At 29.5% G+C, this 26,710-nt stretch overlaps 1 protein-coding gene across 4 annotated transcripts in view; it reads right to left on the reverse strand.

The window, feature by feature from the left end:
- Nucleotides 1–26,710, reverse strand: part of LOC130899142 (uncharacterized) — a 154,307-nt gene that overhangs the window by 16,004 nt on the left and 111,593 nt on the right. For 2 of the 4 annotated variants that reach the window (XM_057808935.1, XM_057808934.1), the window contains exon 5: nt 20,941–20,979. The exons of the other annotated variants lie outside the window; for them this stretch is intronic. In XM_057808935.1, coding sequence (XP_057664918.1) covers nt 20,941–20,979 — 39 coding nt within the window. The remainder of the gene's footprint in view (nt 1–20,940; nt 20,980–26,710) is intronic. 4 annotated transcript variants of the gene reach the window in all.

A 26,710-nucleotide genomic window follows, 5' to 3' on the forward strand; every position in this document is an offset into this window, starting at 1 on the left:
TACAAAAATGAATTCAATATTTTTTTTTGAAACCAGTTAAATTTGTTCATTGAAAATATACCTCAGTCGATAAAAAAGTTTGTTTGTATACGATATACATTATCATATGAATTAAAACAAATGTCTCTCCGTTCTTTACGTTTGAGTTTAATGTTTACAAATTAATTCAAAACTTCCATCAATCACAACTAATTACGATACGAAAAAGCGAGCATTCGCAACATTATTCAAAATTAATTATAATACACAGCGGGGATTAATCGGCAAGTTCTTAAGCCGAATTTGTTTTTTAATTGACTTCGTTATGACATCTATGTAATTAGATGCATAAACAGCTCTTACAAAAGTAACAGAAAATTACTAGGTCGATAATATTTGTGTAGAGTTGATTGACTTTTGAAAGAGTTATTTGAAAATTATTGAATGGGCACTAAAATTAGACAATTAATAAGTAAAATCGAATTTAGTGTTCTACTTTTACAAAATATAAGTTAACTTGGCCTTACTACCTGCTCGCGAACAATAAATTTGTAAATTGCAAATAGTATTATAGTCTTACTTGAAAATATTTCATATAAAATACCATATTATATCCACAATTATATCAGTATCACTAGCGACGATTAAATTTTTCGAATACTTTTCTGACCTGAATCAATACTAGCATCATATACCTGCAGCAATAGTATCGGATTACCGACTTTTACAAAAAAATTATTAGATTATCTAGATTAGGTTACACCCTTCCGATTCCGTTATAATTTTAGTACGTTCTAGAGAAAAATTAGCTGAAAAATTTGATACATATATGTAGGGCGCGGAAATCATCCCTTCACATAGTTTTTCAACTTTGAAGTTCCAGAAAAAGAAAAATAATTTACACATCATAGTTTTACTTTGCAGAGAATTTAGTCTAGTTTGTTTACATACGACTATCGTTAGTAAATCTATCAATATTTGATTTTTATTTTTTATTCGTGTTGGACCATGAAAAAGATAAAATTCTATGAATTTTTGTGTATTGCTGTTTATTGATTGATATTCTATCAATATTCTCAGTTAAAATTACTGGTTAAATTAGGTTAGAAATGCGAAGCTTAACTATGATGTATAAATTTTTTTTCTTTTTCTGGAATTTGAAAAACTATGTGAAGGGATGATTTCCACGCCTTACATATATATACATATATATATATATATATATATATATATATATATATATATATATATATATATATATATATATATCAAAATTTTCAGCATAATTTACATACTAAAATTTTAACGAAATCGGAGGGGTGTAACCTAATCTAGATAATTACCAATTTTTTTTTTCGAGAAACATTTTTTAATAATGAATTGATCGGATACAGGCATGTATATTTTGGACTTGCAATGATATACTTATTTACTAAGGGATTTTCACTGGAAGCCCTGATATGTTTGTTGGAATCAAGCGGAAATATCTTTCCAATCAAATACATTGTTTTATTACTTATTCTGTTCATTTGTTCTTTTCATTATTTTTCGACAAGCTATACATTTGTATAGTATACTCAGACGATAATTATTTCTTTTTACCTACTTCGTAATATCTAAAATTTTATCACTTGAATATTACACAAAAATTATACGATATTTATTTAATAAAACGAGAAGCTCCTCGAAAATTTTTATTTGAATTAAAAATGAACTCTGAGATGCTATTTTGAAGTGCACAGATGATGATATGATTTCCTTTAGATAGTTGCGAGCTGGTTATTTTGTAATTATAAATTTAGCATAACTTGGGAAACGCCAAAATCTATTTTCAATACGTACGTACAGCAATGTCAAAGTCAATGTAAATATGCATCATACGATGGAGAAAATAATGAGGGATTATTTTCCCTCAAAAATCACTTGTAATAATATCACCTTTTATATTAATTGAAATTATCAAATTAATCAATAACAGTAACAAAAAATAAATGTGTATTTTTTAAATGAATTACAAACAATAATATCTGGTATTATTTTTAATTTTTCGCAGAACCAACTCTTAATGAAGTAAATCATTCACTACATTGTTTGTTGATGTTAAATATGTGCAGAGTGCAAGTTTAAGGATTACAGTGTGAAGTTCATTGCAATGAACTTTCAAGAACACTCACGGATTTGTGGGACTAATAAAGCAGAACCTACAAACTGTACTGTACATTCAACTTTGTTAACATCGAACAATTATGAGGAATAATAAATACAGAATCTTATTTAGTTAGGTTAGATATATTTAATAGGAACAAATTTAATTTCGTTGATGATGAGGCTAGTTGACAAAATTTGGAAATTAGTTTAAAACTATAGCTTAGCATCTATTTCACACCAAATATATATATATATATATATATTACGTTTACAATTGAAAAACAAACCGAATGGTAAATTACATGCAATAACTAACCTAGAAATGTGTACAATGAAAAATATTTTCACAGTCGAATATATTATTTTCCTAGAAATGCTAGCTTGACAATTTCTATCAAAATTGCCCAGAATGCAATTGGGTACATACAATAAGGTTTAATTATTACTAATAAGGCCGACAGTCGGTTTACCATGAAAATTAACATCAATTAAATAATTGCTTTTATTACTAAGTTTAGCGTGAAAACGTATATCAACCAAGGTTCTTTTTAGTGGCAATATACCATTTATTCCATTCTACTATTTAAAATTTTAATATTCAATAAACTAATTCAGATGTAACGAAATCATGTTATGGGCATTGATGGAAGAGTAAAAACCCATTTTTGAGAATCCTTTCTATTCACCAACAACAATACCACTTGATGATTAGAGGATGAATGGTGTCTATAATATTATCATTCCATAAATTACATAAACAATCGACTTTTAAGCTGATTTCACAACTTTTCAAAAAATAAATACCAACGGCTGGTATAAAATTAAGTGAATTATGTCTTCACAACATCGTCAGCTAGGGTAGTCATTTTTAAGGCATCATGTTTTATGTTATTCCAGAGTAGTTTTTTTTTATTTATTCAACTCAAATGTCAGTTATTGTCTCGTACCTGTTATAAAAATTATTTTATGATTATCCAACATTGCAATACTATTTTTCTAACTGTAAAATACCTTTCTATATATTATATGCATATGTAACTAGTTACATAATCTAATAAATATAATATGAAATTACTCCTTTCATCGAATAATTAGAATAATAGAATCACATTCTTAAGATAAAACGACGTAAATTAAATTAATGATGATCTTGAGAGGAAACTCCATTACACGAAAAAAACCATGAATTTCATAAAATAAGAAATTTGGATTGCAGCAGAGCTCTAAAGTTTTGTTTTCATAGAAAAATGAAATATATCAAAAAATATTTATCTATTATAGTTTCCTTATTTAAGAAAGTATTGTAAGCTAATGAAATTAATTTGTAAAAGTATATTTGAATTAATAGACACAGTATCTTTTTCGATCATGCCGTTATCAGATTAATGGATATAATAACAAATAATGATGAAAAAAACAATCTGATTTTAACTGTACTAATGCCACCAACTGACTCATTCCATTTTATAAATTTAGACTAGTGCTATTCGTAGAAATGTGTCTTAACATGACTTGATTGTAGTTTAAGTTTTACTTTTTTATCTGTTCTTTTAAAAGACTCATAAACCTGATTTCTATTTATTTAACCCAACTATGTATAAATGTAAATTAGTAGAGGCGTTATTATGGGACAAATAAACAAATGAGTTCAGAATAATAAGATTTATAATAGGCTTGTTTCCACTAAGAATAAATCGGATGGTTTTGAGCTTCTAATGATTAACTATGATAAATAGTAAATAAAAAACAAATTTTCTACAAAAATAATAAAAGATTAATGATAGTTTTGGAAAATAAAATGAGGCGTTTAATCACGTGACATTAAACACCAATAAGAAAAGCCGGATGTCACACATCGCGAAACGCTTAAAGTGACCAGGTTATTACGAGTTTTCAGCAATTATTGTTAAATTAATAAGGTTAGTTTTTAGTTTAATCTTGAATTTGCCATGGAATCAGCATTTAACAAAGCAAACTGTAGTTAGTAATTTGCCTAAAATTGACGTCGTTATGCTTGACAAATCTTTTGTAATGAACACCTATATTTGTTCATCGGAAATTCGCAGTTTTCAAACTTATATGTAAAGAATAAACAAAGTCTTATTTAATTAGCAGTTACCAGTCAGAGAGTCGCATTTACCCACTGTAGAATGGAAATATTTAATTGATTTTGAGGTTAGCGAATACAAAGTTTCAATATCTTTAACTTAATTAAAAGTCATAACATTTTATATGTTATGTAGGGTATATTATGATAGATTTCGCAAAATTCATTCTATTACTATACATTTAAAATAGATACTTCAAGTTTTGTTTGATACATGAAAATGATCTTCTTAGAAATAATGTGTAGAATTAGTTGATAAAGTAAAAACATGTTGCCTCCTTGTCATTTTTAAACACTTTCTTCGTATTTCTTTATTGTTTGGAACATATATGAATAATTTGTCTGGCGTTTTTATCGTTGTAGTTTCACATTGGGGCACTATACAGTATTTCTAATACGAGGAATTCATTATTTATTAAAAAACACAATTGACTGTCTTAAACAAACATGGCTGTTGCGCGAAGTGTAACGTCATTCAAGACGCCATGCAGTCTTGGCATTTTTTGCGGTCAAGGTCAAATTTGTTTCTAAAAACTCAAAATACTAACGTAAAAAACCTATTTTTCTTAAATAATATATTTTTGGGATGAAATAGATGTTAAGCTATAGTTTTAAACTAATTTCCAAATTTTATCAACTAGCCTATTGTTCTATACAGTCCCGCCTATATTTATTATAATATTTTTAAAATTGTCGTTGAATAAAGTTTCTATCATATTCGATTTAATGGAATATTACCTATTTTTTTAATAACTCCATAACTAAATTGGATTAATAGAACAAATTTTGTTTTAGATAAAAATAAAAGCGAAAAGTGATTTATAAAACATATTGTAATAAAACTAGATATAGATTATATTTTAATAAGTAATACTTGACCTAATTTCTGTATTACATCAATATTATTTTTTGTTGTTGTTTTAAGATAATATAAGTATACATGTATAAATTTTATTTTTCTGTTTTATCAGGAAGGCGACGTTAAATTGGGGCATTGCGTACAAATACCGATGACATAATCACATCGATAAGTATTTTCTCTAATTAAAGTTTCAAAATGAGAAAATTTCTTATTTTGTTCTCAGCATCGACCTACAAGGTCATTATAAGCGGTTACGACAACAAAAAATAAGTTTCTTATTGTTATATATATTAACATCGTATTGGCACTTTTTGAAAAAGCAATAAAACTTGAGGAGTCTGGAACATTTCCTAGTATTATTCCATGAAATGTTTTAGGCATTTCAGGCATTCGTTTGTACGCTGAAGTCTTTATCACAAGAATCGCGACATCCTAGAAGCTAGACTGTTCTGGGATTTAACTGCTTCAGTTTTTATATCCGAATGGAAAAATAAAAAAATCTGTTTACCCACATTCAGATTATCACATTATGATTTTTTTTATCCAAGAAATCCGATCTGTTCCTCATATGCGTTTTTTTTTCTTTTTTGTTTTTCTTTTTACATCATTACTAATTTCGTTAGTTTAGGTAATTACTCCATTTTCTAAAATATTCCAAAAGATGAATTACGATTTTTATTCAAACATCAAAGTCAAATTTTAAACATAAATTATCTAGTTTACGTTTAATCGGATAAATTGAATACTACATATATTTTTTAACGAAAACATTATGGGTATGTTATGAAATAGAAATAACATTATTTGATGAACCAAACAGTTGTACATCATTAAATCATTATGCTGTGAGTGCTCGAACACATGTTTCGGGAAATTGCTGGTGCTTTTTTTTGTACTATTTTTAGTAACACATACATACTTACAGTCGTAGGATAAGCTTTGTTTGTAAATTGAGAAAAAAAAATGTAGGACGTAGGTTGAACTGACTATTCATTATTTCCAAATAAATTTTACTTTTGTATAAAAAATATTCCGAGAAATTATGATAAATCTAAATTGCACTCAAAAATATCTTGTGAAAATACTAATGCGACAAAACGCGTTCAAATTATTCACACCAATAATTAACTACATTAACTACAAATGCATACAGCAACGTTTTTGTTCAAGGTGATTTTTGTGACTTATTTGCGCATAAAAATTGTTCTGCGATCGCTTCATTGTGAAATGTTGAATCATTAAAATTTTTTCTCGCTCAATTAGGTAACTGACAGGAAAAGAATAGCTTTGTTTTATGTGATTCTTCACAGTGTCGGATTATATATTTTGGAAATTTTATTTTTGTTAATACAAACAAAAATAAATATAATAATATTTAAAACACTATAATTTATGAATTAATTAACTGTAACGAAATATCTTATGATAATCAGATATTAATCAAGTACAGAAAACGTATTTCCAAATTAATATTATACGGAAATACTACACGTTTAGATTACTTTATATGAAATAATAATTAAAAGCAAAAATATTATTTAAAATTAAATTGATAATCATGAGTAAATTTGATTGGATTGTAGGAGAATAGATGAAAATATTTTATTCACAGTATTTTACTGTAGTTTTAGATTTCTTTATATTTCTTGTTCCTATATGAATTAAAAGAAATTCAAGTAAACGTAGGTGGCAGGTAATTAAATCTCCAGATGAAGTATAACAACGCAATGCAGCAAATAAGATAATTAACTGTTGTACTTTGATTCTAGTTACATACAGGGTGATTGATTAAGAATGTACAAACTGTGAACTGTAGATTCCAGACCTCAAAATATGATGATTCTGCTCAACATGCCTTATGCAAATATTGCTAGTTTCCGAGATACGGGGTGTTCAAAGTTTAAATTTAAATTTTGATTTTCGCAATATTTTTTTATGTTTTCACAATTTCTCTTTAAAAATAGGCAATTTTACGATTTTTTGCCATGAGGAATCATCATTTTCACTCTAATTTAACATTGCTAATAGAGGGCGATAGTTACACTTGTTTATGTTAATTAAATCAAAGAAAACATTTTTTGGGCTAAGCTTACAACTAAAATAATAAAAAAATATTATAAAGCGTTACATTCTACAAAAAAAGTTACTCTTCTTTGATTCGTGTAACTCAATCGGTTATAGAGTTATTTGCTTCTAAAAAGCTCAATAAATTTTAATTTTTTCATAAAAAAATTTTATTATTCCTTATATTTAATCGTAAAAGATTCTATCAATATTATTTCAATCAATTTATTTATTCAGCATTCATAGAAATTTGTATAAAATATACTTCCCGATAAGAGATCAAAAGCCTATTTGTTAATATTATCGAAAATGTAGGTTACATTCATAAATTGAATTGACTGACAAAGTCGTGGAACTTAAATAGAAAAGAAAACAGTGAAAAATGGTTTATGATTCTGAACAAAATAACAAAATTTTAAATCTACGATAGAAGCTTTGTTCATTAGTTTTAAAACGTGTTTCTACCCAATATATTATTCCCAGAATCTTTAAATCGCACATAAGAGTTTGTTGAGCGAATCGTACTAATATTTTTCACTACTCAATACAAATTTCTCATTCCCATTTTTCTGAGAGCTCAACAAGATTAACACCTTTTTAGCCATTATCAATTTAGATGGGAAATCTACTGTGTTATTGGTAGAACTTGGTATTTAACTGGCAGTGGGTTTATGTTAGTCGAACAATGAGAAATTAGGGGTTTCCAACGTTACTAGAAAAACAACAAATTACCTAGGTAGTCGACTCGATTATAAAAATCTAAATTCTACGTCTTACAAATAAGAAGTGCAGAATCTCATCTTTATACCAACAGTTTAATAAACTCAAATATTTTGTAGTACGATTAAGTTATCAGAACTTTCTCTTCATATTCCTAAATATATTTGCAATATGATTATTACTGTTGTGGACATCTATCTGACTTCATTATCACATTTGTAATATATTAGATATATTTTTATTAATAATATTCTTAAAATAGAATGATTCTGTCAGCGAGATTGCTAGAAGCACGTATTTACTTGCGGGTTTTGATGCCAATATTCAAAATAAAAATCTTATCCAATTACTGTTATTTACATTTATGAACATACATCTTGGATGATTAAGCAAGAATTGTGTATACGAAACCAAAAGTTTATAATCTACATACTTTGATGATTGAATAAAATTCTTTTCAATATTTTATTTCTCCAAATATTTCTCAAAATTCTAAAACGCCTATGGGATTGTGGACAAAACAAAACGAGAAGTCTGTCTTACCCCTTAAATTTCAGCTCTTATAGCATGACGTTTGGTTCAGTATAGATCACCGATTTATGAGAGCGTTTTACAACGACATTAATTTTGACAAATTAAATAATGGCACCATCCAGACCCTCCATCCGTGCATGGCGCACAAGCTTGTCGAACACCGGATCAGTATTGCATAAAAGTGGAGAGCACAATCCGAAAACTTCAATTCGTCAGGCTTGATTAGGCAACTTCAAATGACTACAATCACAATCCACAAGGTGTGATTCAGTGATGAGGCCACGTTCCATATGTCTGGTACAATAAACCGCCACAACGTACGAATTTGGGATTCTCAAACCTCACATGCAGTAGTCGAGCTTCACCGGGACAGCCCAAAGGTTAATGTGTGGTGTGGATTTATGCACAACTGGCTGCGTGTACCTGGATATGCTTCAAAACTTTGCTCTTCCTCAGTTGGAGGAATTACAGTCGATTGTTCACTTCCAATAAGATGGTGCACCACCACATTGGTTGACAGCAGGTCGGGAACAACTCAACAAAACTTTTCCCAACCAATGGGTTGGACGGGATGGCCCAATGGCTACCTCCGGACATAAAACCTCCGACTTCTCCTTGTGTGGGGTTATTTAAAGGCCATTGTTCACCGGACACCGGTTAATGACATTGTTGACTTAAAACGCCGCATTACACAAGCTTTTAGTACAATCACAGGCGACATGTTACAGCGTACCTGGCTTGAAATTGATTACAGACTGGAAGTGCTTAGTGCCACCAATGGTGATTATGTTAAAGTGTACTTAAAAAACTTTATCAGTTGCAGTAATACATGCAAAATATAGAATATAAATATCTCGTTTATTTTGGAAGTTATGAATTTTTGAAATTGTAAAGAAAATTTTGGAACATCCTGTATATCTAATAAATACTTATCCGACTAAGTACAATAATTAAGTATACTAATTCTTTAAACTTATTTACACGCGCATCATAAAAATAACTGATCAAAACCAGGCAGTTTGTTTGTATTTTTGTTTGTTTACTGTGTTGCTATAGTATTTAATGAGTTCCAATAAAATCAATATCAATATCCTATCTTTTTAAAATGAGTTGATTCAAAACAAATTCAAAATTTGATAATGCATTACTCAAATATTTTACAGCTGTCGAAAATGATGTCAACTATAAAATATTATTACATTTTATATATTCTTCGACTACATTTTAATTACGTCTTAACATACTATTTTTTAAGACAAGTCAATAAGAGATCGTCCAATTCTTAAGAATATCTACTAGGTAGTTTAGAGATTTATATACGTATCACGACTAACAATTGAAGATAATCCACCTAAATATATCAAACATATGAAAAGAAAGTTAAAAATAGATTTCTTTCAATTGAATTACATATAAATGTATAACAACTTTCCTTTTGCATATTCAATTTTTTTATTCAAATTCATCTATCCAATAAATAAAAACAGTAGAAAATAGAAGATATTGTTTTATTTTCTCACATAAAATAAGCTTGAGAACCAACGCTTTTAACGGTGATATTAACGCACTTTTTGGTTACACAAACATGAACATTCGCTCAACCGATACCGCTTTTAAGCTTTCGTAATTGTAATACAGGTCTATTCCTTCATTTTTAACTGTATTTTTTTGTTCTGAAGGAATTGTGTGGTTCCACGTATTGTTAGACAATAAAAAAATTAAATTTTTATATAATAATAAAATATTGATAAATATAATAAATAATAAATTTAGCTGACCGAGTATTCTGCTTATTTTCTTAATGATAAGATACGGGTTTGGAGACATTGTTTGTTTACATTAGTATAGTGTAACTAGAGATAAATGCTGAATTGTTAAATATTTACTGGAAAATTGTAATACAATAATTATAATCTTATAAACAGGCTACCGAACAAATCTATAAAACTTAATTTGAGTCAAGTTGGGTGTTATTTTTAATTGAGGACAAATTATTAAAAACCCGAATTTAACGTACAGTATTAAATTGCGCATTGTGCATTTTGTATTTAAAAACTTTTTAACAAATTTTGACTAAACTAATATTCCGTTTTCCAACTACATAATAATCAATAATGATGTTCACCTTGAATAATTCATTAGTGTACGTGGAACTAATTGAATATTAGAGAATAAATAATGAATCATATTATCGTGTAGGTGAGGACCACCCACTACTGAAGTATGTATAAGTTGATAGAGTTATTGTGGGCATTTACCTAATCACCTATTATAATAATGCCACATTAGGAAACAAGTTAAAATTTTTGAGCGATTGCAAATAAAAATTTTGCCAGAACAAAAAATGAAATCATTTCAAAACTTATTTAACTTTCAATAATTAAATAATTATTAATGTGGTTGCGAGTGCTTATTTTGCCAATTTAGGTAATCGGGCTTATGAAGCATTAAAAATACTGTTTGGATGTTCTCTTTAAATGATATTAACTTTTGCGGTTACGGTTCTATAAAATTTTATATAACTAGTATGAGTACATTTAAATCCTTTGTTCGTTCCTCAAGGGCAGATTTGAAAAAATTCTCTAGAAGTCTAGAAGCAAATCACGAAAGAAAATTCTTCTGTCGTTGTTATTTCTACAAACATAAAATTCTCCGACTTTTGTATCATCATATTACGTTAAGCTGGTTACTATAGGGATTTCATTTCCAAAATAAAAAAAAGTCAATCTGAAATACAGCGTTACACGTTTACTCGTTTTAAATAATTTTTTTTCTAAGATCGATATCCATCTAACGCCAATTTTAATTCTTGTATACATTTCTCATTCAGCCATACATTATTGAACTTTGAACTTTGAAGTAAAAATTGCAGTTAGAAAAATATAAACAAAGAACACTACCAGACTAAACAAACAAATAACCAGCAGATTTCATATATATACTATATAGTATAAACAACATTTTTTAAAACTAAAAACATGTTTCATTGAATTTGTTATCTTGTGTTCAAATATACAAAAGTGATACTTAACTAACTGGATTTATTATTATTGACAATTGTTTCAAATTAACTGGCTTATGAACATTATATATAGAAAATTGTATCAAAATAGTGCGAGTTTAGTACAGACGAGAATAGTTCCAGAGGTATCTGGCCCAAAAAAAACACAAAAATTTCGGAAAAAATATATTTTTTTTAACGTAATCTACTTTTACCTCCATACACTTTTCCCAGTGATGTTTAATATTTCGATAGCCTTTTTATAATAAGAATCGTCAACTACCTCAAAAGGGGCAAACTCTGGCGAATAGGGTGCGTGAGGTAGCAAATAAAACTTTAATTCATTAATTTGGACCATTGCAATAACGGATGTGTGAGTTGGTGCATTATCTTGATGAAACAATAATTTTTTTCTTAGCCAAATGCGGCCGTTTTTGCTTTATTTCTTCGCTTAAACATTGCAATAATAATCGCCGTTGATAGTTTTTCCTTTTTAAAGAGAAAATTATCCCAAAAAATCGATGCCATAACCTTGCCCGCTTATGGAACAGTCTTTGTCTTATTTGGAGCCGATTTTCGCTTTTCAGTCCATCGTGTAGAACCTACTTTGACCAATTTTTTTCATACTTAACCTAACCTAACCAAACAACGTGGCGTCTTCAAACTTGGAACATATACTTTCTGATACAGTAATTTTTAAGCAGCTACCGCCATCTTTAGGTCAGGCAAGGTACTTATACTTTACTCATGACATATTTATTGAACTTATAGAAGAAGTATTTCTCCAAACTGTCTCAAAATAGAGTATTCTTGCATTAATTCTTTACCTTACGTTCATCTCTGGTATAAACAAATATACCGAATGGTGGTATCTATACAGAAAAAAAGTAGTTATTATCTAAAAATCCTATTTGAACATGACCTTGTAACTAACACCCTTTGTTATTTTTGATAAATTAATTGTTATTAACTATCAATATGCTTTTGGTTAAATAATACGAATAACTTAAACTTAACGCCTCGCATTATTACATAATACTTAGTAACATTTGTTTTGTACTTATTAGAACTGTAATTGCAGTGAAAATATGTTTGCAGTGAAAATATCAAGAGCTTTGCCATCTTATTAATAATTCTTCGAAGTTTATATTAGACGAATTATTTAATCAAAACATTGTAATGTTATTTTTACAACGTGTTTTCTAGTTAAATATTCTAAAGTTATGTAGCTTCGGGAAATAAGAATAGCTAAAGCTTTTAGAGAAGTTTCTATACTTGGTTTCGAATAACATTTTTAATTTTTATTCTGACGTTCCGTAATTTCGGCAATGGAAATACATGTTTTATGATGAATAATAAAGTATCAGAAAAGCGCTCTTGTTTTATTTATAAAAGATAATGAACAACGAACGTGTAATTAGAGCAAAGTTTATTTTATAATGAAAATATCAAACAACAGAATCATATTATAGATATATATAGGCTATATATTTATAAATACTAATTAACGTTGCAAAAAGTTGATAATTAATTGTAAATTATACGGAGAAAAGTTCATGTAAAGAACAAAGCACCAAACAAATCGATTCAACCATTTAAAAATCGAATCCAACATTAGAAACGCTATATGTAAAACCTAATTTTAACTTATCGTCATCAAATCAATTCTTTCATCGGAATAGATGCTATGACGGAAACTATCCGCCTTCCTCGAATCTCCGATATGTTTATATAGACAAATGATCGGATTCACGACCTCTGTTGTTCTAACATTACCAGCGCTACGCGATCGGTACTATCGAACAAACGGGCAATGATTTGCATTGATATGCCTTATCCGCAAACAACTTCATGTTGGATTCGGCCCGTTTTGAGTAACCTTCACACTCGTTTAGTTATTTTTTTCTCTGATCCGAAATGAATAATTCATGTATGGCATCGACCATTTCTGGAGCAACAATATAATTTTTTCAATATTACTCTAAAAGAATTAAAAAATATCAAACATTCTATTGAAAACGTCGTACTACATTACTTATTAACTTCATAGCGAACTACTCGTATTTTATTTGGAGACGAATACTAACAATAATGAAAATAATGTATACATTATAAAAATTAATATATTTCAAGTGTTCCTTGTAGAATAAAAAATCTAAAAAAACCTAAAAACTACTTACGAACAGCAGGACTTGGTTTCCTTACAAAAAAGGATTGCATAAAAGCAGAAACGTCGACACACTACTAGAGTATTGTACTAAGTACTCCAAGAAATTGTTATAACTCACTGGTTCCACTCACTCACCAGTTCAACTACACTTGACAATTGTTGCTTTTACCATATAAAAACTATTTCCGATTAACAAAACATTTGATTAATGACGATTTTGTTCAAAACTAAGTATTAGTTTAGTCAACACTATAAACACGGTTGAAAAGATCACGCATTTCTTTTTTAATCGTCGACAAAATAACTTTCCTGCTTATCTCCTGCGAGATGTTCGAACTACTGTTGTTCGGTTCAAGTCTGGCTGGCAGCCGGCGCGATGTCGCGAGTTTCTGTTGACTGTTGGATTGTTTATTGGGCGTACCAGCATTCGACCGACCGATAGATGCCGTCGCCTAACCGGCTGGAGTCACACATGATATAATATACATATATTATTATGGTGGCCATGCCGTGGTTTGCATGTATATATGTGGTGTATCAAACATTGCACCTGCTTTTCTTTTGTATAAATCATATCAAATGAATACATTTTGCTTAGAAATAAAAATGGATCTTGGACGTTATAAATGTTCAATCTAGTATAATTTCATTTCAATTTTATCATATGATTAAAATGAGCCTAGGAGTATGAGAAAATGCCATTGTTCAAATTAATTTGACCTTGTTGCGGGCAATCTATCCGCCCCCCTTAAAAAATACGTAGACTTGCAAGAGGCGCCTATTCTTACCTACATACACACATTCGAACAAGGTGACTTTGTTAATAACAATTATTTTTATTGCGCCAAGTAATGCTTGACGAACTTTTAACTGCTTCGAATTAATATTAATCATCTATCAAATTAATGGTATTTCGTTTTATAACGATTTTATGGCAATTGGCTTATTTCGTAATTTGTTAGCTATAAATTTAATTAGCCTTTAAAATTACTACTGTTCAATTAAACAATCAATGGAACTACACACGGCCAGTTAGTTATTCACATAAAACCCACAGATAGCCGTAATGAAAATAAAATACACAAATAATTAATTGAGAAAGTCCAATGTATAAACTAAAGATTTTTATAAATATATATTATTTTACCTGAGCTGCTATCATATTTTCTCAATTTTGTTAAACAGCTGACAAAACTTGCTGATATAATGTCATAGCATTTGGTTGTGCGCCTCGTATTATTATTAAAAAACGACTGACATCAGCAATTAATGCATCCGTACTTATCGTTTTATCGAATGTGTAACCAATACCTACATACGGTGATACTTACACATCTAAAATAGATGACAATTATATAGAGGCAGACACATCGAATGCCTGCCTAGCTAAATTGAAACGGGATGTGCACATTAGTTAAAAGGTCATTTTTCAGTGGCGGTCAATAAAAACGAATCCAAAGGATTCATCTAATTAATAGATGGAAAATTGATCAAACGATGAAGATAATAATAAAAACTTTCGAACCACACTTGAATGTAATATAATTTTCTCCTTCATGATACAGTTTTTATTGTACCCAAAATGGTTTATTATAATTTTTAAAATGTCTTGATTATATTGTTGAATGATTCTCAATACTGTGCAGACTCGATAATCCGAACTAATAAAAACCAAGGCGATTTGAATTAACAAATAATTCGGATTACCGAAGCAGTTATTTTTTATCAAAATCTTCATTATGAAACGCAAAAAAAACAGTAATTACGAATAAATAACACTAAAAATATATGCATAAAAAAGTAAGAATATGGTATGTATTAATTTCTAAAGTAATTTTTAATTTTCGCTTGCTTTACACATCTTTGAGCAGTCCATTTTAGGGCCACTAATATCTTAGTATTATATTTTATATTAAAATATTGGTCAGATGTTGATTTAGTGGTCATAGAGTATTATATCAATGATTATTCTTGTCAATCTGACATAAAATTGATTTAAATTTGCAAAATATGTCAAAAGTCTTCACGTCAAATTAATGATGTGGTTACACTGCTCAAAAGAGTAAAATTCATTTTTAGATCGTACGCAAATTTTTAGGAACCAACTGTACAAAGAAAAGCACTAAAATTGTTTTAAAATTAATCCTACCTGTCAATTTTAGACTTTTTCGGTTTCATGTCACAGATTGTAGATCTTTCAAGCCCATACTCAAAAAAACTTTTCCACTTTCTCCCTTGTTAAGTCTTTCAATAATTTCACTTTTTTGTTTTATGGATAATGTCTTGTTTTTTCTTTCAGGAGGCATTTTTATTTAAGCAAATATTAAAATAAAAACCCACGTATATCAACTAAAATGGCATTACAAACATCCCAGCAAAGTATGTAAATATCACTGCTGAAAAGCATACAAAAGCAGTGAAAATGCTGCACACCTGTTGAATGTCAGTCCCAGATATAAACAAAAGGTTAATTGTATTGAAATTGCTTGTTCGGACTACTGAAGAATTCGGATTATCGAATGTTCGGATTATCGAGTCTGCACTGTAGTCACTTCTGTGATTTTTGCTCGTCATTTATATTTATTGTTGCTATATTTCTCTTATAGTTTCCATATACGTAATTTTATTAAAAATGATTTTATTAACATTTCTTTTCGCAACAAACTTCTATTTACCGATTGCGTAATCTATCTCCTGCATATTATGGCCCGTCTAAGTTCAAGGTTATTATCATGAATAGTATTATAAGTATTGAGATTTCTGGTAAGAAGTAGCATATTTATTTAAGATATCTACGTTAACCGGTTGAGGTTTTTGTTCACCTTTTTTTCGATGAAAAATTTTCTGAAACTTTTACTCGAATATATGAAATATTAACTTTGATTTAATTTCTAGCTTTTCTATTTTTAGATTAAATTTTTTTTCTACAATGCAATTGATTGTTTTTTTTTTCAACATCTAATCCGCTTAGAATCAGATGTTCTAAAACGAAACGGACTCCAAACAATTCAAGTAGTCTATAACAATTACTTTAATTGTCTACATCCGTTGTAAGCCCCAATAAATTAGTTGGAGAACTAATGTTTAGTCGCTCCATTCTCTAGGCTAGATCTAATCGGAAATAGAGGCACTGCTATTAACAAAACAAAATATACGAAGTACACACTAAAATTCTTTATTGTTAATATTACGAGTACTAAGTAGTAATAGCTCAATTGCAATCGATACAAATTAAAATTTTTCAGACGTATACGAATATATTTAAAACAATTCCCCCTTACTTCAATAAATTGAAAACTAACGAATTAAAGCGGTAATGGGCTATAGTTATGTTCAAATATAATAAATGTTGATTGTTTTGTATCATGACTTTAATATTTTGATATTTTACAGCTCACCTACTCTTAAAAACAACCCCTCATACAAAGATTATTTAAAAAATGTGGTAAAAAACATGATTTTTTTTTATTTTGGATTGTAATGGGAAAATTTTTTTCTTCGAGTATAAAAAAACTGACCCTTAATATTTCTAATAATGCAACCACCAAAAACCACCCCTCAGAATGGAAAAAATTGCAAATTACTTAATGGAAGCAGTTATAGAGTTCATTATGTTCAAACATGTGAAATGATTGTTGTTTTTTTACAATGTAAGTAATATTTCTATTTTTTATATGTAACTACCCTTAAAAACAACAGGAGGACAATTTTGGCAGTTATCACTAGAGCAAGTACCGCAAGTTTGATTGCAATATAATCCAAGTTTGCGACATCCGCATGTTGAGCCACATCCTTTTTTACAATTGCAAAATATCATTTTAAGTAGTTCCTCTGGTGCATCCACAATCAGTGAAATTGAGAGTTTTGTTACCAAATTTGGATTTGCAGATAAACTCTTTTGATATGTTCATCTAGAGCATTTTTTTAATAATAACTCGGCTTCCCTTTAAGCTTTTTGCATATCATTTTGTAGAGAATTTCATAAGCTCAAAACCATGAGAGTTGCAACCCTTCTAGGCCCTTTTCTTCAGAAAATTTTGATGTTAAAGGGTAAAAAAGACTCTCCCTTAGTATTGAAATCAATACTTTAAACGCTTATATCTGGTTTAAAACGTGAGTTTAAAAAAAAACAAAATGTTCAGTAAAATAAAAGCTAAATTTTAGTTATAAAAAATTCTTTCGTTTTCTAATAGTTTTTCAGATATTTTGAAAAAATAACGATTTTTTTAAATCAAAAAAAAATTCACATTAAACAACTTTTTCAAAAATTTACGTGTTCCAACCATTCAAACTTTTGGAACATGTTGTTAGGGCTTAAACAAAGATAATTTTACATGGCTACGATTAATTTTAATTTTGCCGCACAATTTTGAGTTACTTAACTTATTTTCGTCATAACTCGCTTAATTTTCATGCTAGACGATTTGATCTTTTTTAGTCGAAGGAAAAATTAGACTATTACGGTAGGCATGACTAGAAGAAAAATGGGGGGGCACATCATTTTACCCATGTTTTGAGACCTCCTGAACACGATTATGATGATTTTTCGAATGTCTGTAGTTTATATATATATATATATATATATATATATATATATATATATATATATATATATATATATATATATATATATCTGTTTAAGCTACAATTCTTATTTTCGTCTCTCGAGCAATTGCTATGGGTCCGATATGGTTCAAAATTAGCATACATGGCTTTTTTGGCGGCGGATTGATTATTAGAGTTTGGTTGAAAACAAATGAATATTTCGAAGGGTCGCAGTGCAAAAAAAGTGGGTTTTGACCTTTGCTCACCTCTGCAGGTCAAACGAAAAGCGACTGAAAAATGAAATTTCACATGTAGGTCAAGGTCTAAGGTCAAAACTTTCCATCTCCACCTCTCTCTATTTATGGTCATTTTTGTTATATTTTCTTATTTTTTGGCCAGAAAAAGTTTAACTAGAGGGTTCGAACTTCGCATGCAATTAGGGGTGATGTTGAAGAATTGTCTTTCTCAAGTTCAAAGTTTTCTTCTTCAGTTCTTCTAGCACAAAATGCCCGAAATCATTTTGATCGTTGTAATTGTTGAACTGGACCGCCTCTTATTTAATGAATAACACGAGTATGATCGTTGCTAGGGTGATTTTTTTTACTTCCCATTTTCGAAATTTCTTGTCATTTTGACAATTTTTTCTTTGTTGTCAATTGGAATTGAACAAGTGGGTTCGAGACCACCGGGTCTATTGAAATTATGAATTTTCATTCGAGAGAGAAAGTTAACTTGTGAAATGAAAAGTTATTGAGGAATAGCAAATTTTCCATATAAAGAAATAAGATTGAGAATTGATATCATTTCCAAGAAATTCATTTTATGGAAAGATTTGTTTGTGTATTAGTTAAATTCTTCATTCGACTTTCGTGATGGAGCTCTGCTGCTCACGGCTTTTTTTCCTGTTTTTGAGCTCAAAGCACTGCATAAATTTACGAAAAAGAAAAAATTTGCTTTCAGTGACTTATAAGTTGCTGAATATTATTTAAAGAATTTAATTTAAACTGCGTAATTTCTTTGTTTTTTATAAGCTTCAATTTTGATGAGAATAATTTTTTACAGAAAATGCGTAATTTTCGAGTTTTTCGCGAAAAAATGTTGTAAAACGTGTTTTTTTTTAATTTTCTAACTTAGAAATTAAAACTTCATTCCACATTTCCATCATAAGATTCAATTCTCTATCGATCCCCGGTGTTATTTTGAAATTTTAAATTTCTACCCGCTAGTAAGGGTGGCATTCGCCTCTAGGGTAGAAGCACCAAATCAGGTTAGTTATTTGCATCATTTTTGAGCTTCTATCAAAATTTCAAACTAATCCATGAAGATCTTTAAAATTGCGAGGTAATTTGCTTGGGTCACTGTACTACAAAGACATCTGTATTTATGTTGAAAAATTTATACTGTACAAATGTGGAAAAGTGATGCGTTTAGTTACTCTTTTAATCACAAAACTTGGACAAGACTATTAAGAGATGTTTACATATTCTGAAAAGTAATTCACGTGTAAACACAATATAATTTTTCTGAACTTTTATAATATAATTTCTTTAAATAAAAGAAAAATAAAACGTGAATCATACTTGGCAAGACGTCAACAAAATCTAAAAAGTACTGACTTTGATGGATTACGTGGGAAATGATTTATCGTAAGAGCTACAAATTCGTGTGATTGAATTTTGTTACCACGTGCATTAATTTAAACTTCTGTATGTATCCGACTTCATTTTTCACACTTCAAATTATGAGGGGTATTGTGATTGAATTGAAAAAAACCTCGATTAAAATACAGTTCGAGTTGATTTGAACTAAAAACACTAACCGAACACAATAAACATAAATTCGAGGCGTATTTTTATTAATAACAAATTCAAATTACAAAAATATTCAATCAAAAATCTTCACTGTGCTACTATAAAAAATATTTGTGTATATATCAATTAACCAATGTCATAATTAATGAAAATTGATCTCGAAACAAACATTTTTCGAATATCGCAATCTATAGAAAATGTTGGTTATATAAAAATGACACAATATTAGCATAACAATCAACACATTTTAATCTTTTCGTAAACTACGGTGTGTGAAGTATATGATGGAAACTTAACGATAAAAAAGTTGAACTAAAAAAGGGATAATAAAGTGAAACATAATTTATGAATCTGTATATACATATATATATATATATATATATATATATATATATATATATATATATATATATATATATATATAAATAGTTAAACCTTTAAATAAACATGATCCCTATTTTATTTTTATGGCAATTTAAACTTAAATGTGAATATATACAATAAATTTTTGGCGATTGATAATAGCTGGATCTCTTAACGCTTAAGCTGCTATATTTAGTTAGCCTAGACCAGTTCCATGCATAAACAAAATATTGCGTTACCTTAGCATCGAACAATAACTTATTAGAAGTGTCAGTGTAAAGTTTGACGTCAAAAAAGTAAACCAGAGTTACGCAATAAATTAAAAGAAAAAATAAGTCCACCGAAATTGTGAAAATCGAAAAATTGGAGTATCGACTCCAAGTTTCCTCAATAAATATGTTCGATATCTTTAACGCGAAGCAAAATATCGAGAGCTGACTCTATTTGTGGATTCGTAGTCATTCGGATATAATTTTTACATTTTAATCATCATTAAAAGCGACATACTAAATTAAAAAAGTATGGGTCTGTTAATATTGAATTATATTTATCTCCTCAACATATCAATTGTGGTGAAAACAAAACTGGTGATATGGAATGCACCTTGGAATCGAAAATTTTTGCAAGAGAACTTACCAGGTAATAGGGTTGAATTAAAGCAGACGGTACACTTACCTGAAACAAAGAAAAACTTGTATTAGAAATTATGTAATATAAACTCATACATATATTCTGCTATAGTCTTTATACATATATAAAATATTTTTCGAAAAATCCTCATATTCCAAATGTTATAGTAACAAACTTCGAAATCCAATCGTTTGTCGTGTTGTTCAAATGGAATATTCCATGGAATAGTTAATTGAATAAATATTTTAGTGAAAACGTAAAATACTTTAGATACATTAATAATTTGGATCTATTCATACACAAACTGGACTCGAATGGCATATTAACCCAAATATCTAGTGGCATCATTGAGAATCAGTAGTAGTTCGACGACGGATAAATTGGATGCAATAATAATTGTTGGCATTTAATTCAAGAGTGGGCATTTGATTTATTTGGGTCAAAATACAAAACAACATTAAATCAAAAGTTGTAAACGTTATATTTGATTGTTATTATGAAAATACACAAACAAGTAATTAAGTTGCATTACTTATTCCTGCCTCTACTTATGACTGAATAAAATTATCTCAAGTACAATTTCGACTTTATCTTAATCGATCTGTGTGACCTTCTCCTATTATTTGTACCGAGTCCTAAAGCTAAATTAGGATACTTCTTAAATTTTTGTTCGAAATTATCACAAATATAAGATTGAAGGTATTATTTGAAAAGTGACTGTTCAACAAATAGATTCCTGTTTCTTTCGATTCAATTCTACGACCAATAAGCGCTGTAGACGTATAATGCTATATTGAATAAACGATATAGTTAAGTTATCCAAAACAACCCTCTTCATAGCGGCGCATCATCATCAATTACTCATTTATTATTATTAACTCTAACCTCATTAAGTTATCTTACTATAAATTTTGAATATGTTTAGTCTGTCTGTAAGTTTTATAGATTCCAATTCAACCCCATTGAAGTACCATCTTCAGTTAATTATCATTAATGTGACAATAATGAACTATAAATATATTCAACTATTTTTATAATTATTATGGTATAAGATAAGAACTAGTATATAAAGAAGCCTAGGAAACTAATATTTTGTTCATTAACTAATATTCGTCTAATGCGTTAGTCAGATTATTGTAACTAATTGTAACTTTAAATTATTGAATCCTCAGTTTGCTAAATAAATTGTTTTTAAAAAAGCAAGTTGGTGAATTGAGTTATTTAATTGACGTAGTCTCAGTAGGATCGCAGAAGACAAGTACCAGTGTTTGGAAAAGAAAATTGTTCCTGAAACCTGTTCAAGTCGTCAGTTTCAACTGTTTACCTGAGATCCGAACTCCATCCAATTGGCAGGAAGATTCGCAACACTGAAAAAAACTGTAAGTGATACATTCCTTTCCAACCCTTTATTTATTGTAAAATTGTATTTATATATATCGAAAAATAAATTTTTTTCTATTTTTTCAAAAGTTCGTGTCTCGCAGTAAAAGAGTAGATTAGATTTGAATGTCAAATATCGAATCATTAATAGATACATTGCCTAAATTAAATATAGAAGAAGTTCCATAATACGTTAGCACTCCAAACAAAAATTGCTTTAATGGAGCAAGCCGAATCAACAGGCCTTTCTGTTTTGCTGGCAAATGTTTCTAGCGAGCTCCGTACAATTTTAATGATCCATAACCCCAAAACTCTAAAAGACGCAAACAGTCTTGTTTTCAATCACAGTTTGATTGAACAACATATTACTTCACGTTCTCATATTAATAAGCCTTTTGCCCATCAAACAAATATAAAAGCAAAGATTATGCATCAACAACCCAGGGAACATACATCACATCCTTCTCATTATTAACCCCGCACTCAATTGCATAACAAACCCAATTATTTCAGTCAACCAAACCACAATACTAATCTAGAAATACCTTCAAGATTCTCAAGCCAACCAATAAACATTCAGTCAAGACCCGTAAACCAGCACTTCCTTACAAATCAACAAGGTTTCGGAAGACCAAAAAATGTATTTTCTCCAAAAAATTCCCATAAACCCACTAGTGAACCTGTACTAAAACTGTACTAAACTAGTTTTTACTAGAGAAAGTATTTTTACCTTCTCTTCAGAAAAAAACTTTCCTAGACAAAATCCATTTTTCGCTAACCCCCGTAAACATCAATGTACATCTACTGAAATTACTAATGTCAACGATGGACACAACTTAGAAGAAAACTCTTATGAAAATTCTGTTTACGATCCGAATCCTTATTTTCCAGAGGATAATTACAATTACCAATATTTCGATAATTCAAACGAAATACCGAATGATAATTCCGACCTTAACTATAACGAAAATTTTCCTATACCAGCTTCAGAAACAAATCAGTATCAAACATAAATAGCTTTCAAATGAATACATTACCTTACATTCAAATATCAAACCCACCTTTAAAATTACTTATAGATACCGGATGCCACAGTTCCATCTTACGACCATATATAGCTGAATAAAATTTCCCAAATAAAATATTTCACTCGAACCATACCTTAATAACATGTAAAATACCGGTAATACGAAAACAAAAAACAAAGCAAAAATACCCTTGCTAAAAGAATTTAATTTATTATAAGAACTAGAATTCATTCTTTATAATTTCCACGACTATTTTGACGGAATCTTAGGATTACGCGATTTAAGAAAATTAAAACTTAATATAGACCTAAACAATGGTTATTTAATTAGCCCTACTATCAGAATACCTCTTTACTATAGGAAAGATTTTAACTTACAAAAAATTTAAATTCCCGCTGAATCCGTAGTTTTAAAAATAATCAATACCGAGTTCTTTATTAGAAGTAAAAAAAAATAGTACCTTTAGAAATAAGAAACCTTACAAACGAAAGCGTAATCGTACCTTTTTATCCTGACTCCATAAGACAAAAAGCTGCATTATTTAGAACCGAAGATTTCGAAATATTCAACATAGAACAAATATTGAATGAAAAAATAGAACCAGAATTCAATTTAAAAAACATAAATTCTACCAATATCAATTATAATTATGACTTCTCTTTAATCAGATCAGATCATCTTAATCAGGAAGAAAAAATGGAATTGAAAAAACTTATTTATCAATTTCCAGAAGTATTACATATACCTATCGAAACATTTACTTTCACTAATAGTGTCAAACATGAAATGAAAACAAAAGATGAAATACCGATTCATACAAAATCATATAGGTATCCCTACACACACAAAGCCGAGGTGCAAAGACAAATAACAAATGTTAGATGACGGAATAATAAGAGACCTTCATCAAGTCCTTGGTCCGCCCCTGTCTGGATCGTTCCAAAGAAAATGAACGCGCCTGGAAAACAAAACTGACTACAGAAAACTAAATGAAAATACTATAGATGACAGATACCCTTTACCAAACATCTCAGATATCTTAGACAAATTAGGAAGAAGTCAGTATTTCACAACCCTAGACTTGGCTTCTGGATTCCACCAGATTGAAGTACATCCAAATTCTATTGAAAAAACCGCTTTCAATGTGGAAAATGGACATTACGAATATGTACGAATGCCATTTGGTTTAAAAAACGCCCCGCGACTTTCCAACGTGTGATGGATAACGTAATGAAAGATATACAAAATATGTCTTGTTTACATGGACGACATAATAACATTCTTAACTTTCTTACAAGAACATACAGTGAAAGTTCCTTATTCGCGCTTCCTTCATTCGCGTTTTCACTATTCGCGGAGTAAAAAAATGTAACCCAATTCCTATATTCGCGGATCTAATAAGTACATACATAATAATAAAAGGATTCCAATAGGTATCGAACCCAATATCCTTTGTAAATGCCGTCAAATGGACTAATAAAAAAGTAAAATAGATCTTATAAAAACTTTGCCTAAAGTATGATATTGCCAACGACGTTGACATAAGCCGCCTTCGCCGCAATCGGTGTTTTTTAGAATGTAAATAAACATAATGAGAGCAACCTTATTATTCAATGATGAAGTACATATACATATTTTAAATGTTGCTGTTCCATTCTATGGTAAAAGTCGCTTTGCGTGTTTTTTTTTTCGTCTTTCACATTCGTTATAAAAATTGTGATCGAGGACGAGATGGGTTCGGCAGATAGAATCAAGTGACATTCAGGAATTGCTTGAACCGCAAGATTAAGATTTGGCAGAAACCGACTTGTAGGAAATGTTAAATTCACAGCTTATTGAAGAAGAGGCTTTAACAAACACTGGAAACGTGACGTTTAATTTGAAAAATCTTAGTGTAAGTTTAAAAATGAGCTTTGCGATTTCTTTATGAACATTGATCCGTCTATGAAACGAAGCCTTATTTTTAAGAGGCAAATTGCTAATGCGACTACTCCGTATCAGTCTGAATTGAAGGAGCTTTTAAAAACTGCCAAGCAAGAGAAAATTACAAAATTCTTCAAACCATTGCCTAAGCCTAAATATAATTAATCAAAATGTTCAAAAACTCAAATAAAATTGTTTTTTTATATATTGGTTTTTTTATGTATTTATTTATTTATTTTGTCACCTAGGAACGTATCCCCCATAATCCCATACAAATTACCTTTCCGTATTCACGGTTTCTGTATTCGCGGCATATTTTTGGAACATATACCCCGCGATTGAAGAGCTTTTAGTGTATTGACAATCTTAAGCAAGTGTTTAAAAGACTCAAAGAAAATAATCTGAAAATCCAACTAGACAAGTATGAATTTCTACGTAAATCCGTTTAGGACATGTGGTTGGAAAATGACCGTGTTCTTCAACCACTTTACCCACACGCCTATTTATATCTAAGCGTGAGGAGCGCTGCACGTACTTGTTAACTGTACAGCACTTAGACTGTAGCAGTTGCTGATTTTTGGTAGCATAAAACGGTATTTTAGTATAAGGCTAAAAGACATACGCCACTATGAATAATCTTTTATTTAACAACTACTATAGGTCGTAAAGCTACAGTAGTTGGTGCCTTATTGACTTCTGTCGATATAAATTGAGACACTTTCAGGATATAAGTTATAATAAAATATGACTACACTACACAAAATGTTAAACACAAAACTTGTCCTGCGCCCAAATACAGTAAATAACACTTGAAACGTAAATTGAATAAAAGAACTATGTTAAATCATCAAGAGAAATTAATTTGACTTTTCATTTTTAAAATGCACTGACAACTCTCTGACATTTTTTCGAGGGCAGGTAGTCGTAAATTTATTATTCATTTCTGAAAGATCATCGATTCTAAAATCGAATGATCATTCATTGGTTTGAGAATATAATTCTCGAACAACATGTTATAACAACAGACGGCATAAAACCTAACCCCAAGAAAATTGAAGCTATAAAAAATTTTCCAATTCCGAAAAATTCTAAGAAAATCAAATCATTCCTAGGTCTCATTGTTATTACAGAAAATTCATTAAAAACTTTGGTCACCTAACGAAACCTATGACTAATTGCTTAAAGAAATGTAAAACTGTAGTACATAACCAAGAGTTTATAAATTGTTTTTACTCCTGTAAGAAAATATTAACAAACGATCCAATTCTGCAACACCCTGACTTTTCTAAAACATTCGTTCTTACTACAGATGCTTCCAATTTTGCTATAGATGCCATATTGTCACAAAGACCTATTGGCAAAGACCTTCCAGTTGCTTACACTTCACGTACCTTAAACCCAGCAGAAGTTAATTATAGCACAATAGAAAAAGAGTTATTAGCCAT

The sequence above is a fragment of the Diorhabda carinulata genome, chromosome 10, assembly GCF_026250575.1.
Source record: "Diorhabda carinulata isolate Delta chromosome 10, icDioCari1.1, whole genome shotgun sequence".
NCBI classification, from domain to species: domain Eukaryota; kingdom Metazoa; phylum Arthropoda; class Insecta; order Coleoptera; family Chrysomelidae; genus Diorhabda; species Diorhabda carinulata.